This window comes from Rattus rattus, chromosome 3 (assembly GCF_011064425.1).
Source record: "Rattus rattus isolate New Zealand chromosome 3, Rrattus_CSIRO_v1, whole genome shotgun sequence".
Lineage (NCBI taxonomy): Eukaryota > Metazoa > Chordata > Mammalia > Rodentia > Muridae > Rattus > Rattus rattus.
This window is the reverse complement of record NC_046156.1, coordinates 49,679,382-49,695,906: the sequence shown is the minus strand read 5'-3', so window position 1 is coordinate 49,695,906 and position 16,525 is coordinate 49,679,382. Positions and strand designations below refer to the sequence as shown.

At 43.2% G+C, this 16,525-nt stretch overlaps 1 protein-coding gene across 1 annotated transcript; it reads left to right on the top strand.

The window, feature by feature from the left end:
- The first annotated feature begins 2,458 nt into the window (after nt 1-2,458).
- Taf13 (TATA-box binding protein associated factor 13) lies at nt 2,459-12,552 on the top strand. Its single transcript, XM_032896927.1, has 4 exons — nt 2,459-2,485; nt 3,679-3,757; nt 8,890-8,987; nt 11,430-12,552. Exons 1-4 carry the CDS (start codon nt 2,459-2,461, stop codon nt 11,598-11,600), a joined length of 375 nt encoding a protein of 124 aa, XP_032752818.1. The 3' UTR covers nt 11,601-12,552.
- The last annotated feature ends 3,973 nt before the right edge of the window (nt 12,553-16,525 follow it).

Here is a 16,525-nt window from a genome sequence, read left to right as displayed (position 1 = left end):
AACAAGGCTTCCTCTGACGTGGGGTCCTCTACTGCAACAGACACTTGGAACGTATAAGCTATCAAGTGTATCCAAGTTACGCTGTAGTGTCCACTTGCATTCTGTGTCATTTTATTGATGCTGCATGTGTTTCGCGGCTGCTTGACAATTATTTGTTGCAGGGTCTGGGAGATGGCTCAGTGGGTAAAGGCACTTGCTGCCAAGGTTGACAGCCTGAGTTCAATCCCTGGAATCCACATGGTGGTAGGAGGGAACCAATTCCTGCAAATTGCCCATTGGCATTTCCATAAGCACCATGGCACATATAGATGCACACAATGAACAGCAAATGAACAAACAGGTAAATGTTAAGAACTTGAAAATTTGTTACATGAATAGCTGAGCATGGTCACAAAAAACTGGAATGTCAAAATTGGTGGGGAAGAGTGTTGTGCGACACACTTCCTGGGGAGGTCACACACGCGCGCGCATACATACACACACACACACAGAGAGAGAGAGAGAGAGAGAGAGAGAGAGAGAGAGAGAGAGAGAGAGAGACATGTATGCACTCACACACATACAAGCACGCACCATGAGAGGCACATATATCTATTAGATCAGAAAGGGAGCCAAGAACAAACCCAAGAAACGATTGCACCAATGTCTAACCTGGTAACCTGATCGACTTGTATTGGGATTACTAGCAGGAGTATGGATAAGGGGTTTCAGATGAGGGATGAGATGACTCAGAAGCAGCTGCATCACAGAAAAGCCCACTGCAACCCAGATGGTAATTCATGAAACCTGTGTGCCGGCCACTCTGTGTGCGGCTGGCAGGGAGCTGGACTAGCTGTGACTCCCTGAGTTGTTAACCACTCTGTTTTCAGTTGCTGGGGCCAGGACCTCAAAACTCATCTGTGTTTCTGTTCTCCCAGATATGTAAGACACGGGCCTTTCTCTCCCTCTTGTGTGGAATATTTCAATCAGAGAAAACTGACAAACAACAGAATAGCAAATGATTGTCAGCCAAGGCCACTCCATTTTGTAAAGGTCCCTTGTTTGGCTAAGCAATGGTAATAGCTGAAACCAATTTCTCTAGGTCCTTGTCCTCTAAGCCCTGTCCACCCTCAGGAATGGCTGGCTATGAGATACTTTTCTGTCATTTGATATCTTTCCTCCAACCCTAAACTGGACTCTGGAGTCCACTCTGAAATCGTAGAAGAACCCCGGGCTGTTCCCTCTGCTCTGTGTCTGATCTGCTCATTACATTGCTTTGTTATTCCCGGTTTCTCTTTTGGAGTTTGAGTTAAGAGGGTTGAATTTACCCATACTTCATAGTCTATAGCCTGCTAGCATTGTCCATAGTCCTTTGCTTTTTATTTTTTCCTTTATACTCTATTTCTACCTTTTCTGTGCTGCCAGCTTTCTAATGCATTTAATGTCTCTGCTGTTTTGTTTGTTGCTGACCTTGAACTCAGATTTTCCAGCCTCTGCCTCCCCAGGCAGGGATTAAAGGCGTGTGCCATCACACTTAGCTCTTTGATAATTTTAAAATGTTTTACTTATTACTGTATATGGAAGCAGAGGACAGCCTTGTGGAGTCTGTCTTCTTACCTTTCACTTTTTATATAGGCCCAGGGATTAAACCTGAATATTAGTCTTATTCCGTTAGAGCTTTCACTGACTGAACCATCTCTCCCGCACATCTTTTGTAATTAAAAAACCAAACCCAAACCCACCCCTCTCATAAAACCCAATGTACACACACACACACACACACACACACACACACACACACACGCACACACACAAATTACGGAGGCAGGAACGATTGCTCTGCAGCTAAGAGCATTGGCTGCTTTTCCAAAGACTTGAGTTTGATTCCCAGCCCCTACATAGCGGTTCACAATCATCTAACTCTAGTTCCAGGGAATTAGTTGCTCTCTTCTGGCCTCTTTGGCGCTGCGAACACATGGTACACATGCGTGTCTGCAAAACACTCATATGCATAAAGATTATATATATATTTTTTAAAAAAAGTATATCTATGTGGGCTTGTGTACTTGAGTGCATCAGCCTCAGAGGCAAAAATTCATCATATTCCCCTGGAGCTGGAATTACAGGCATTTGGGAGCCTCCATTAGTATGCACAAATTTATCAGTTATGTTTTCTGAGATATGGGCTCATGAAGCTTGAGCTGATCTCGAACTCTAAGCTCTCTTGCCTCGGCCAAGTGCACGGAATTTTCCCGGTGTAGTACACCACGCCTGGCATCTTTGTAATTTTTAATCCCTTCTTCAGGATTCCACGCCTAAGTACGCGTCACTGATTTTCAGCCAATCTCAAGGCCGGGGTTAGGAGAATGAGAGTGCACGCCCATCTGCGCAACTCCGGCCAGGCCGGAAGTGACGCACATATCTTATAAATCTTGCCAGCCGCCCTTGGGCGGGCTCAGAAGGCTGGCGGGCTGCTAGCATGGCAGATGAGGAGGAAGATCCCACCGTGAGTGAGCGCCCGTCACAGCCTGTTTCCTCACTCCCTCCGGCTCACTGGCGGAGGCAGAGTCTGACCCTCCTGAGCCTTAGGGAATCCCGCCGAGAGTTCGGGGTCTCCGCGGTGTTTTCCTCTTCCTTCGGTTTACCTTAGTCAGTGCGTGGGGCAGGACGGGAAGGAAAAGTAGACAGGATCTCCTTTTGATCTGGATCTTCCCGACACTGAGGGTCTAGAGAGTCATAGGAGATCAAAGCAAATACTGCGGAACCAGCAGCCCAGCTGCTAACAAAACTAGTGAAAATAGCGGAGAAAAGTCAGGAAGCTTGAGATCCAGATTCTCCTTTGGAGTTATTTAACTTAAGGCATCGGTTTTCTTGTCGTGAGATAGGGTCAAGCCCAGATAAGGAAAGTTTTTAGCCCTGTATTGACAGGTGCTTAGTAAATGTTGCTTCTGATGACAGCAGAGAGTAGATTTTAAACTATCAGGTCTTTTACACTAGTAGCATTGCTTAGCAGTATGACAACTAAATTGGCTAAAACCAAACCCAGAACCTGACGTCCATTTGAACTTCACACACACACACACACACACACACACACACACACACACACACACACACACACACACACACACACACCCACCCACCCCGGGTAGGGTTGTTAGGAGCCGTAATAAAAGACTTCTTGCACGACTTGAGAAGTGGACTAGGACATAAGAGCCCTCTGATGCTAAGTTTCTATGACTTTGTGCTGTTTACCCTAGCTTACCACTTTTGAAAACGCAAAAGGGTCACTGGGCATGGTGGTGCACACTTTGAATCCCAGCACTCAGAAAAGGAGGCAAGTGGATCTCTGAGTTCCAGGCAGACAGGGACACATACCTTGTCTCAAAAAAAAAAAGTCTAGAGATTTCGATTTAGTGCATCTGGCTACCTACAGCAGTTAGACCCCTTTTTGGCTTCTGCGGGCATTTGCAGGCATAGTCAATGTAGGCACACACAATACATATAAATAATAAATGTCTTTCAAAAAAAGATGAAAAGGGCACTGGAGATGTAGCTCAGTGGTCAATTAACTGTTTAGAATCGTGAGCTCCTAGGTTCAATTCCTAGCACTCAAAAGAGAGAGAGAGCAGGAGGAGACTCTGGGGAATATCACGTGCACTGCCATCATTTGACATGTCCGTATTTTTACATTTCTAGTTTGAGGAGGAAAATGAAGAGATTGGAGGAGGAGCGGAAGGTGGCCAGGGGAAGAGAAAGAGACTTTTCTCTAAAGAACGTAAGTTGTACTCTCCAACGCTTTTATTACAGGTGCTGAGAGCTTTTAAACATGTCCTTGCAGAGTAGGTACATTGCTCTGCATATGTTTGCTTAGAGGGACAGTGTTCTCAGACTTGCCTGTAAGGTTGTTTTTATTCCTGTTTGTTTTTGCTTTTTTTTAAAAAAAAAAAATTTATTTTATGTATATGAGTACCAGAAGAGGGCATCAATTCCATTACAGATGGCTGTGAGCCACCATGTGGTTGCTGGGAGTTGAGCTCAAGACCTCTGGAAGAGCAGTCAGTGCTCTTAACTGCTGAGCCATCTCTCCAGCTCCCCTTGTTTTTGCTTTTTTTTTTTTTTTTTTTTTTAAAGATAGGCTCTGCATAGCATAGCCTTGGCTATATTGGTGCACACTGTTTAGCCCAAGCTAGCTTTGGGTGGTGGTAGTCCTCCTGCCTCAGCCTCTCAAGTACTGGGATTGCCCGTGTGCCTCCTGTGGTTGGTATAAGTCTCTTTATCATGTATACTAATTCTCTCTGTGTGACATAAAATAATGAATGTGATTCTCCCCCACCCCCCATACATACACTTTGAGGTGGTTTTTTTTTTAAATTTTATTTCTTTTAGTTTTTTTTTTTTAAGATTTATTTATTTATTTATTATAATTACACTGTAGCTGTCTTCACACACACCAGAAGAGGGCATCAGATTCCATTACAGATGGTTGTGAGCTGCCATGTGGTTGCTGGGAATTGAACTCAGGATTCCTGGAAGAGCAGTCAGTGCTCTTAACCACTCAGCCATCTCTCCAGCCCTCTTTGAGTTTTTTGAGACAGGGTTTTTCTGTGTAGCTCTGGCTGTCTTAGGACTCATTCTGCAGATCAGGCTAGTTTTGAACTCACAGAGAGACACATACGCCTCCACCTCTGCCTCTGCCTCCTAAGTGCTGGGATTAACACTGTGAACCACAGCCACCCAGCTGAGGCAGGGTTTTTATATCCCAGTATGGTTTCAGTCTTGGTATGTAGATGAGTATGACCTTGAACTTCTCCTGTCTGTGTCCCTCGTGCTACACATGGGCCCATATGTCATGATTCCCAGTTTGTTTAGTTAAGCATTGACCCTAGTTGTGTGTGCTAGGCTAGCACTCAGCTACTAACTGAGCTACATTCATTGCACCACTGCCCCTCCCCCTTTCTGTTTTTTTGTTTGCTTTGTTTTTGTTGTTGTTTTTCCCTTTCTGTGTTTAGCAGGGTCTCATGTACCCTAGATTGGTCTTGTATTTATTACGTAGCTGGGGATGACTATGATGTTATATTCCTCTTGTGTCCACCTTTCAAACGATGTAAGTTGGGGCTTTGGACTAAGGCACTGATCAGGGCAAGAAGGTGAAGTGTGGGGTACTAACAGTGTCATTAACCTTCCGCCATACTCCTTAGGCAGACAAGTTAAATCCTTAGGGCAGCAGGGTGAGCTGTTTCCTCTTGTCATGCCCATACTAATTCCTGAGAATGCCCTCTCCATCCCCGTGCCCAGGGACCTTGTCTGAGCATTGAGAAGTGTAGCAGCATAGATTTATAAATGCCTGGATGCAGTGGGATCGAAAAATTCTAGAAACTGCAAGGCAGCCTTTAACTGTCTAAATCGTTTTTGATCCCAGCTCTTGGGATAGATAGGGACAGGAGGTTTGGAGTTCAGGGTCGTCCTCATTGAGTTTGAAGTCAGCTTGGGCTGTAGGAGACACTGACTCACAACCACAACGGAGAAATCCTTGCCAGTGCCTTCAGGTTTCCTTAAAGTCTGACCATTTCCGTTCTGTCTCACTGATGCTAGTTACGTGATTTGTATGTGGTTTTCCTTCCAGTCATGTGGACATATGAAAAGGACCCTGACATCAAAGCACTCTAGAAATGGTGCCCACGCTGCCGCCTGTCCAAACCTTTAGTTCAGTTTCAAGCGCTCCACTTTTGTGATGACAGAAGTTTGGGATCCTCCTAGGCTTCTCTCACTGACTTAATAGAATCTTCGTGTCTCCTCCTTCTTGCTGTTTTTTTTCAGACAGGGTCTTGCTGTGTGGTCCAGGTGCCTTAAACTGGTGTTTCTCTTGCCTCCACGATTCCCTCCTTCTACCACGGGGGTCCCAGAGATGGAACAGGGTCTTCAGGTTTGGCACCAGGTGACTTGATGTGCTGAGCTACCTCCCTGAGCTTTTTTATTGTTTTTTAATTATTATATCATTTTTCCCCCTCCCTTTCATCCCTCTAAACCCTCCCATATACTCTTCCTAGCTCTTTCAAATTCATGGGCTCTTTATTTTTGTTGTATACATACATACATACATACATACATACATACATACATACATACACACACACACACACACATACGTACACACACATACATACATATGTACGTACATACATATACATACATATTCTCTCTCTCCCTCCCTTCCTCCTTCCCTCCCTCCCTCCTAATCCTGAATATGTCAGTACAGCTTGCTTTGTTTCTTTCCAAGGGCTTACCGTTGGTTTGGACAAACAGTTGGTGTGCTTAACTTTGGGAAGACTACTGCACCCTTTCTCAGCTCCTTCGTTGCCCGTTCTTTGAGGAGAGTTGCAGCCTCCTGGGCTTCCCCTGCTCCACATTCGCACATCTGTTTTGGTTGCCCTTGCTTATTTGTTTGCTTTTGAGACAGGGTTTCTTACAGCCTAGGCTGCCTTGTAACTGCAAAGGACTCGAACTTCTGATCCTCCTGCCTTTACTTCCAAAGTGCTGAGATTACAGGGGTGTGCCACCATGACCGGTTTTATTCAGTGCTAGAAATCAAACCCAGGGCTCTGCGAATGCTAGGTAGGACGCTCCTGACTGAGCCACATCTCCAACTCTACAGACTTCTTTTTCTTACCGTAACAGAGTTTCAAAGCACCCACTGTCATTTGTCTATGCCTTTATCAACCCTTTGGCCAAATATGTGCATCTTATATAACAAATTTTCTACTCCCAATGAGATAGGTAAATTATGCCCATCAAAATATTTGCGATGGGTATCTTCCTCAAATACTTAAGGGAAAAACGGCTCATAGTTGGAAATTATAGCATACATCACTTTAGCTAAGATCAGAGTTAGCATCGTCAATGATACATTGGCATGTACCCTTGGTGTGAGAGCGTGTTGACCTTGGTATTCTTTCAGTAGCATGTAAAAGTGTTCTAACCCCAGGATAATCACAAGAAAGCAGCAGATAGAACAGTCTGCCATATCTGAATAGGATTCTTGTTGAGGTCTCGAAAGACAGGGACGAGCTAAAGAAGTTGCCACAGGTTGGATGGAGCAAACTTCAGAGGTGTAACAGGTAGGAGAGTGACGTCTAATGGGAGTCTGAGACAGAGGCCTGGGGACTGTAGCTCAGTGGTAAGAGCATTTGTTTAGCATGTGGGAAGCTCTGGTGGGGGTTGGGGTACAAACAAGGAACCTGAACCGAAAATGGACCTAAGTAGAAAAATCAGTACAGGGGTTGGGGATTTGGCTCAGCGGTAGAGCGCTTGCCTAGCAACCGCAAGGCCGTGGGTTCGGTCCCCAGCTCCGAAAAAAAAAAAAGAAAAAAAAAAAAGAAAAATCAGTACAGTCTGAATAAGGGACTAGTGTTAATTTCTTAGTTCTGATGAATATTTGTTATATAAATGTAAGGGAAAGCTAGATACTGGGCATATGGGAGCTCTCTCTCTCTCTCTCTCTCTCTCTCTTTTATTACTCATCTGTAAGTCTAAAATTGTCTCTTAAAAAGACAAGTTTTAAAAATAGAATTCAAAAATATATATAGAATATTGGCTCCTATAGCAGCTTTCTCCCTTCTGTGTTGGGACCCAGAGTCTCTTGGCATTGTGAACTCACAGGATAACTACTGTAAGCTGACTTCCAAGTCACCCCATTCATTCCGCTCTGCCAGTTCTTGCTCTAAAGAGGAATTATTCTAAGGCTGAATATAGTGATATATACCTATATATATATACCTATATAATCCTAATACTCAGGAGGCTGAGGCAGGAGGATTCTGAATTTGAGGTCAGTGTGGGTTACACGGACAGACACTGTCTCAAGTCCCTCCCCTCCCAAGTAGTTAATTAGATAATCATGATAGTCATAAAAATAAAAACAATGTAAAAGGAATTGCTAATGTACTTATTTCTTTTTCTATTTCCTGAGTTCCTTTAAAAACAGTTAGAGTTGGTCATGGTGCTGCTTGTCTTAACCCCAGCACTAGGGAAGCAGAGGCAGGTGGATCTCTGTGAGTTCTAGGCTAGCATGGTCTACTTGTGAGTTCCAACACAGCCAGGGCTACATAGTGAGACCCTGTCTTTTAAAAAGTTGTTGGTCTGTGTGTGGGTGTGCACGTGCCATGACATGGGAGAGCAGAGGACAACTTCATGAAGTTGATTCTCTCCTTCCAGCTTTATATGGGCTCCAGGGCTTGAATTAGGTCATCAGGATTGCACAGCAAGCATCTTTAGCCACTGAGCCATCTTGCTATCCCTTCAACTTCCTCTTTTAAAAAAAATTTAGCTGGGCAGTGGTGGTCCATGCCTTTAATCCCAGCACTCAGAAGGCAGAGGCAGGTGCTTTTCTGTGAGTTCAAGGCCGGCCTGATCTTCAAAGTGAGTTCCAGGACAGACAGCCAAGGCTGTTACACAGAGAAACCCAGTCTTGAAAGGGGTGTGTGTGTGTGTGTGTGTGTGTGTGTGTGTCTGTGTGTATCTGTGTGTGTCTGTGTGTGTGTGTCTGTGTGTGTGCGTGTGTGTGTGCATATAATAAGGTTAGGCTTTAGTAGTTTGGAAGGAAGAGAAATTTATGGAGGCTAAATAGTAAGAGCAGTCCTAAGACAACTTAGACCTTTTATATCAAAATCCATACTTGCAGACACAACTATAATATTTTGTTTGTCTTACTGCATAGACCAGCCTGGACCAAACTAGGTCCACCTGTCTCTGATTCCTGACTGCTGGGATTAAAAACCAAGCTGTACCACGCCCAGCCATAACTGTGTTTAAACCATTGTTTATAATTTGGTTTAATCCTACTTGGTATGCAAAGTGTACTGGTGACACTGGTCCATCTCTGAGTCAAGCAACACTCTTGCTCTCTCACAGTGCGCTGTATGATGTATGGGTTTGGGGATGACCAGAATCCTTATACGGAGTCAGTGGATATTCTCGAAGACCTTGTCATAGAGTTCATCACTGAAATGGTAAGACACTTTGTAATTATCACTTTTTTGTTGTGTTGATTTTTGTAACTGTTAATTGAAGGTTTAAAATGTTAAGCTTTAGATAATGCTAGAATTTTTGAAATAAACTATCTGTTTGAGTGCCTGCTTTGTGCAAGTTCCTGGCTTCTATTCGCCCTTACTGTGGATAGTACGTAAATGTATCCCAGGACTTCTGAGCTTTGTTTGTTTGTTTTATATTTCACGTGGTGTGTAGAGGTGTTTTGCCTACAAGTATGTCCCTGTATGTTATGTGTGTCTGGTGCTCTTGGAGGCCAGAAGAGGGTGTTGGATTCCCTGAAATTGGAGATACAGACAGTTTTGAGCTGCCATGTGGGTGCTGGGCACTGAACTTCAGTTCTCTGGAGGATACCATTGTTCTTAAGCACTGAGATATTTCTACAGCCCCTGAGTTTTATTTGTAAAAACATAGTATCTTTGGATGAAATTAAAAGTATCTCACCCAGCCTAAGTTCTTTTCCTTCCAGTATTTATTTAAAGGTATGTACAGCTCATGGAATACCTTTGGGATTTTTAAAAAATTCTATTTCATGTGCATTGGTTTTATCTACATGTATGTTGTGTGAGGATGTCAGATACTTTGGAACTGGAGTTAAAGACAGTTGTGAGCTGCCTTGTGGATGCTGGGAACTGAACCTAGGTCCTCTGGACGAGCAGCCAGTGCTCTTAACATCTGCACCATGTCTCCAGCTCCTGGTCTAACATCTCGAATGACCACTTTTATGGTTTTCTTCTTTTCCTTTGTTTGGATGGATTAGCAGGGCCGAGGTTACTGAGTTTGGTTGGTTTTAGTTCTTATGAGTGTTCACCCTTTACATTGGACCATCTCCTTACTACAGAGTAAGTGAAAGGATTACTCAGCAAGGGCTGAAGCTGTTCGGTGTGTGTGCAAGGGCCTGCACACGTGGCGAGAATTTAATCCAGTTTACCTCAGCTCAGGGAAAACATTAGCTGTAGCAGTGCCAGATCATGCTAATATGCGTGTGCGAGGCCCTGGGCTCAGTCCCCAGCAGCATATTAAATGACAAAGCCTGCCATAGTGGCTCATACCTGTAATCCCAGAATTCCAGAGAGTCAGGAGGATCTACTACAGGATGTAGCAGGTTCTAGGCCATCCAGAGCTACATAACAAGACTTGGATTTCAAACAAACAAATAAAATGAAATAAAGACATCTCTCAAACAAACAAACAAACAAACAGATAAAAACAAACAGCAGCCAGGCAGGAGAAGATGTCATTTCGGTGTGCTCGGCGTTCAGGAGGCTGTGGTAGGTGGACCCCAGTTTTAAGACCAGGCTAGGTAGGCTATGTAGTAAGACCCTTTCTCAACAAACAGAAACAAAGCTGAGCATAGTGGTGCATGCTTTTAATTCTAGAAATTGTAGCAGAGGCAGGAAGATTGCCTCATTTGAGACCAGCCTAGTTTCTGGATCCTGTCTCAATAAAGAACAGTCAGAAATCAGAGATAAGTTGGCCTGAGTTCAAGGTTAGGCCAATCTACATAGTAAGTTCTAGTTATATAGTGAGACTCAAAAACATGTCTCAAAAACAAAACAGCAACAAAAATAATGTTATAATTGTGTCTCCAAGTATAGATTTTTTATATAAAAGGTTTAAGCATTAGTCTTAGGATCAGTCTTATTATTTAGCCTCCCAAAACCTTCCTTCTTTCCTTCCAGCCTATTAAAGCCTAATTGTTATTTTCCTAATCTCTATTACCTACTCATTAGCCAACCCAGAACACATTTAACAAGACAAAAACTTCACCTATATCATAAAATAAAACAGAAGTATCTTCAAAATTTGCTAGGTTTTGTTGTTGTTTTAGTCTGCCAGTCTGTCTGACCATCCATCTGTCCATCTGTCCATCCATCTATTTTTAAGGCAGGGTCTCACTATGTGTCCCTGGCTAGCTTGGAACTTGCTTTATAGACCAAGGCTTGTCTTGAACTCACAGAGATCTGTCTGTCTCTGCCTCCCAAGTGCTGGAATTAAAAATGCGTATCACTCTGTCCAGCTCATTTTGGTAGTTTTAATGTCCTTAATGAAAAAAGAAGGCCTGTAAAGCAGAAAGAAAATACTGCCGATTATGCAATAGAAAGGGGGTAAGAAGGGCTAGAGAGATGGCTCAGCGGTTAAGAGCACTGTCTGCTCTTCCAGAGGTCCTGAGTTCAAATCCCAGCAACCACATGGTGGCTCACAACCATCTGTAATGAGATCTGATGCCCTCTTCTGGTGTCTGAAGACAGCTACAGTGTACTCACATGCATGAAATAAATAAATTCCTAAGTAAGGAGATGATCAGACAGGTGGTTCACAAATGTAAACACTAGCGTGATTAATAGAAAATTAAAACACAAAAATCTTTGGCCCTTAAAAATTGATGTGTTTCCTTGTCATAGACTCATAAGGCAATGTCGATTGGAAGACAAGGTCGAGTGCAAGTTGAAGATATTGTCTTCCTAATTCGAAAGGATCCGAGGAAGTTCGCTAGAGTTAAAGACTTACTAACTATGAATGAAGAGTTGAAACGGGCTAGAAAAGCTTTCGACGAAGCCAACTATGGATCTTGACACCGTTTGTGATGCCCGGATTTTGATATTTTCTGTGGAAACCATACATTGTATTTGTTGTCTGCAGTAATATCGTGATAGCTAGGCGTGCAATGACAGAGGCCTTTGATTTTAGATTTATAACGTGAGCCTTTCGTTGCCTGTCTTTATCTGACCATATTTGAGTTGCTTACTGGCCTTGAATAACTCCTAACTTAAAGTATTGCAAACCATGCAGTTCCACCCGAAAGGGGAAGGGGGAAGTAGTACTTATTCTTCAGGTAGACATGTGCATTCCAAGCTGTGTACATCGCTGCATAAAATGCAATCTAAATGTCCTCTTGATTTTATGAATGGTAGGGCTTGTGCTTTATGAATCTCAAGTTTTTAGACGACAGTGGTGGGAGAAGCTATTAAAGATAATGAACTGGTTTGTATTTTTTTTTTTTTAGAAAACTAAATTCTTGTCAGAATGTCTTAATAGATCATTTGTTTTAATATTCTTTTCTAAAGAACACTTTTTTAAAGAGAAACTAGTATTTGCTAAGCATTAGTAATCTCGTCGTCTTCCTTGATGACTGTAACGCTTCCAAAAACAAATGCCTTCAGCCGTAGGAATGGCACAGCTTGTGAAGCAGAGGCCAGGACAGGTATTCTGGGTTGTGTTCCACTGATACACACATAAATACTTTCATTGTGAGAATGTATGGTTGATTAAACCTGTATGTGGGTGTGCAAGCCATTTTTATAGTTCAAGATATGCAGACTTTGTGTGTAGTTCACTTACTGCATTAAATTATTCTGCTCAACTTATAATGAGGATTAAAATTGCATTCAAAGAGGTTACTGACTGTGTCTCTGAAACCTGCTGGTATTCCTTAACGTCTCTAACTCAATGCTTGGGGAAATACTACCTGTTTAATCTACTGATCCAAGGAATAAAGAATGAGGAATTAAACACACCAGTACTTGAGTTTATGTTTGTTTGTGTATGGTTCTTACAAGATAGGGTTTCTCTGTGTAGCCCTGGCTGTCCTGGAACTTGCTTTATAGACCAGGCTGGCCTCAAACTCACAGAGATCCATCTGCCTCTGTCTCCTGAGTGCTGGGATTAAAGGCCTGCACCATTGCACACTGCTGATTTTCTGATTTACCTCTTCCTCAGGATTCTGCATCCTTTACTGTAGGATAGTCCTAGCTCTCTTCTCTCGTTTTTCTATGTTATTTTTATATTATAGCCCAGCTGATGATGAGATTTAATGCATAACTGAACTGATCATTTTATTAAAAAAAAAAAAAAAAAACAGTTGAAGGGGCTGGAGAGAGAGAGCTCAGATAGCTCAGAGGTTAAGAACATTGGCTGTGGGTTTGGGGATTTAGCTCAGTGGTAGAGCGCTTGCCTAACAAGCGCAAGGCCCTGGGTTCGGTCCCCAGCTCCGAAAAAAAAGAAAAAAAAAAAAAAAAAAAGAAGAACATTGGCTGCTTTTTCTAGAGGAACTCAGGTTCAATTCTCAGCACTTGACACAGTGTCTCACAACCATCTAACTCCAGTTCCAGGGGATCCAGTGTCCTATTCTAGCCTTCTGAGTACCAGGCAAGCAAGTGGTGCACAAGCACGCCCACAAGTAGAATCCTCGTGTACGTAAACTAAAATGTTCAAAAAGCAATTGAAAAGCTACCTCAGTCTATGTTAAAATAAAAGATGGCAGTTGAGTGCTGACAAGAGGGCACACTAAAAATATTTAAAACAACATGGCAGTGGCATTATATCTGTCACTATTAGGGGGGTGGGGTGGGGTAAGACCGGGTCTCTACAAAGCCCTATTTGTCCTAGAATCACTATGTAAACCAGGCTGATCTTTTCTTTCTTTTTTTTTTTTTTTCCTTTTCTTTTTTTCAGGGCTGGGGACCGAACCCCGGGCCTTGCGCTTGGTAGGGAAACGCTATTACACTGAGCTAAATCCCCAACCCAGTCTTGGTCATCTTTAAGCAGTATACATTCTAAGCTGCTGAACTAATCTAGCCCTGGTTGGATTTTTGTTGTTGTTTGTTGGGGGAAGGAGTTTTTTTTTTTTTTTTTTTTTTTTTTTTTTTCCCCCGGAGCTGGGGACCGAACTCAGGGCCTTGCGCATGCTAGGCAAGCGCTCTACCACTGAGCTAAATCCCCAACCCCGAAGGAGTTGTTTTGAGATGGTCTCTTACAGTGTGGGTTGGCCTTGTAGCTAAACTTCATCCTGGAGCTCCCGCCTGCCACGTGCTGGGAATACACTCACGTACCACTGTCACTACTGTGTGCTTTTTGTTTTGTCTTTAATCTCAACACATTTTAAGGTGCCAAGTGATAGAGTGTAAAGCTAGTATAAGAAGAAAAGGATCTTACTGGCTTGCTTAGTTAAAACATTGGAAAGAAGAAATGGAGCTAACGTCAGGCTTGACTGGACTTAGCCAGGTACTTAAGAAGAATCAAGACTATCTCCATCTTGTATCTTTTTTAAAAAAATTTATTTATTTATTATATATAAGTACTCTGTAGCTGTCTTCAGACACACCAGAAGAGGGCATCAGATCTCATTACAGATGGTTGTGAGCCACCATGTGGTTGCTGGGATTTGAACTCAGGACCTTTGGAAGAGCAGTCAATGCTCTCTCTCTCTCTCTTTTTTTTTTTTAATTTCTTTTTTTTTTTTTTTTCCGGAGCTGGGGACCGAACCCAGGGCCTTTTGCTTGCTAGGCAAGCGCTCTACCACTGAGCTAAATCCCCAACCCCCCAGTCAATGCTCTTAACTGCTTAGCCCTCTCCAGTCCCTAGGGCTCCATCCTTCACAACTTGAGAATGTTGTACTTCTTAGTTGTGGTTTGAATGAGAATGGCTCCAATAGCTAGTGTTTAGTCCTCAGTGGAATTCCTTGGAGAAGGATTAGGAGGTGTGGCTTGGTTGGAGGGGTGTGTCAGTGGGTTGGCCTTTGATAGTTCAAAGCCCCAGGCCCTCCCTCTCTCCTTCCCCCTCCATCTCTCCTTCTGTCTCTATCTCCGCTGTTCAGATATTATATAAGTTCTCAGCTACTGTTCTAGCACCATGTCTACCTGCCTGCTGCCATACTCCTCACCATGGTGGTCACGTACTTACCCTCTGAAACTGTAAGCAGGCTTCTGATTACATGTTCTTCTCTTAAAAGTTGCTTTGGTCATGGTGTCTCCTCACAGCAATAGCAGTAACCGAACAGAAAATTCCAAATGAAAGTTACTATTGTCTTTCCTGCCGCACCTCTGTGGTGAAGATGTCACTAAGTTGGTAGAGTGCTTACCAATCATGCACAAAGCCCTGGATTTGGTCCTCAGCACCTCATAAACCTAGTATAGTGCAAACCTATAATCCAGTTCTCAAGATATGGAAACAGGAAGACCAGAAGTACTGTTAGTGGCCAGCCTGGGATATGTGAGATCCTTAACACACACACACACAGACACACAGACACACACACACACACACACACACAGAGACACATACACAGACACACAGACACACACACACACACACACACACACACACACACACACACACACACACACACACACACACACACACACACACACACAAGGAAAAAGGCATAGAGTAAGCCTAGAAAGCAAAAAGAAGGGGAGATTGGATAGCAGGGGAACAGGGATTTGATTCATGACTGCCCCGCCCCCGAGTCTCACTATATAGTCCATCATCCAGTCCATGAATGAACTCAAAGATCCTCCTCTAGCTCTCGTCGTCTCCCTCATGCTAGGGATTACAAGCAGAGTTTATTAATTTTGAGTTCTAATACTAAGGCACTATAGCTACCTTCCAACATTTATTTAAAGTAACTGTCAGCTCCATGTGGTGACTTCATTTAAAATAAATAAACTGAAAGCTTGTTTCTCAATTGCGCTGGATGTATTCCAGGTTCTCAACTCCATGGTAGTAGCTAGTGTAGCATTGGACAGAGCTGATCTAACAGGTTTCCATTTTCACAGAAAAAATTTTTGAACAATGATGATTAGAGGGCACAGAGTTCCCTCCTCAGTTCCTCTGTTTTGCATAAACACTTTACTATAGTTTCAGTATGCTTGGTCCAGGGAGAGGCACTATTAGGAACTGCCTGTGAGACTGTCTCTCCTGGCTGCCTTTCGATCAGATGTAGAACTCTCAGCTCCTCCTGCACCATGTCTGCCTGGACGCTGTCATGCTTCCCTCCTTGATGATCATGGGCTGAACCTCTGAACCTGTGAGCCAACCCCAATGAAATGTTGTCCTTTAAGAGTTACCGTGGCCATGGTGTCCGTTCACAGCAATGAAACCGTAGCGAAGGCTCACACTGTGTCACAGGAAAGCATAATGAGCCGCAGCGTCAACAAATAACCAGTTCTTTGCCAACTTGTCTTCTGAGAGAAATATTAAGTCAACCTCATCAGCAAACGCAGAACACACCCACCTCACAAAGGGAGCAGCTGTAGAAACCATGCTCAGAAGACTGATGTAAGGAAGTGAATGCCCGCTTTCAAAGGTAAGTAAAACTTGTCTTCTTGCTTCTAGGCAGGCATACACTGAAACAGAAACAGTATTCTGAGGGTAAACCAATGAGGGAAATTATGGGAATATGCATCCAGAGCATCATAACCTAAAAAAACGCTAATGCAAACATGGGAAGTAGCTCACCAGGTCTGAACAGAGCAGAGGGGTGGAGTGCCTGGGAAATGCCCTCAGGTGATTTGTCTCGTGGCTGACTTTGGACACTTTGCTCAATGTTTTACCTTCATTAGCAAGAGTCGTCCATGCAGGTCTGCTTCTCACTTTAATGAGACTTTGAACATCTAATTTATTTAAATATTGAGTTTAGAGGTCATTCTTTCCCACCATAACGAGGAACGTATTACTCTTCCTCAGTTGCTTTTGTTAGGTATTTGGTCACACTGATTTA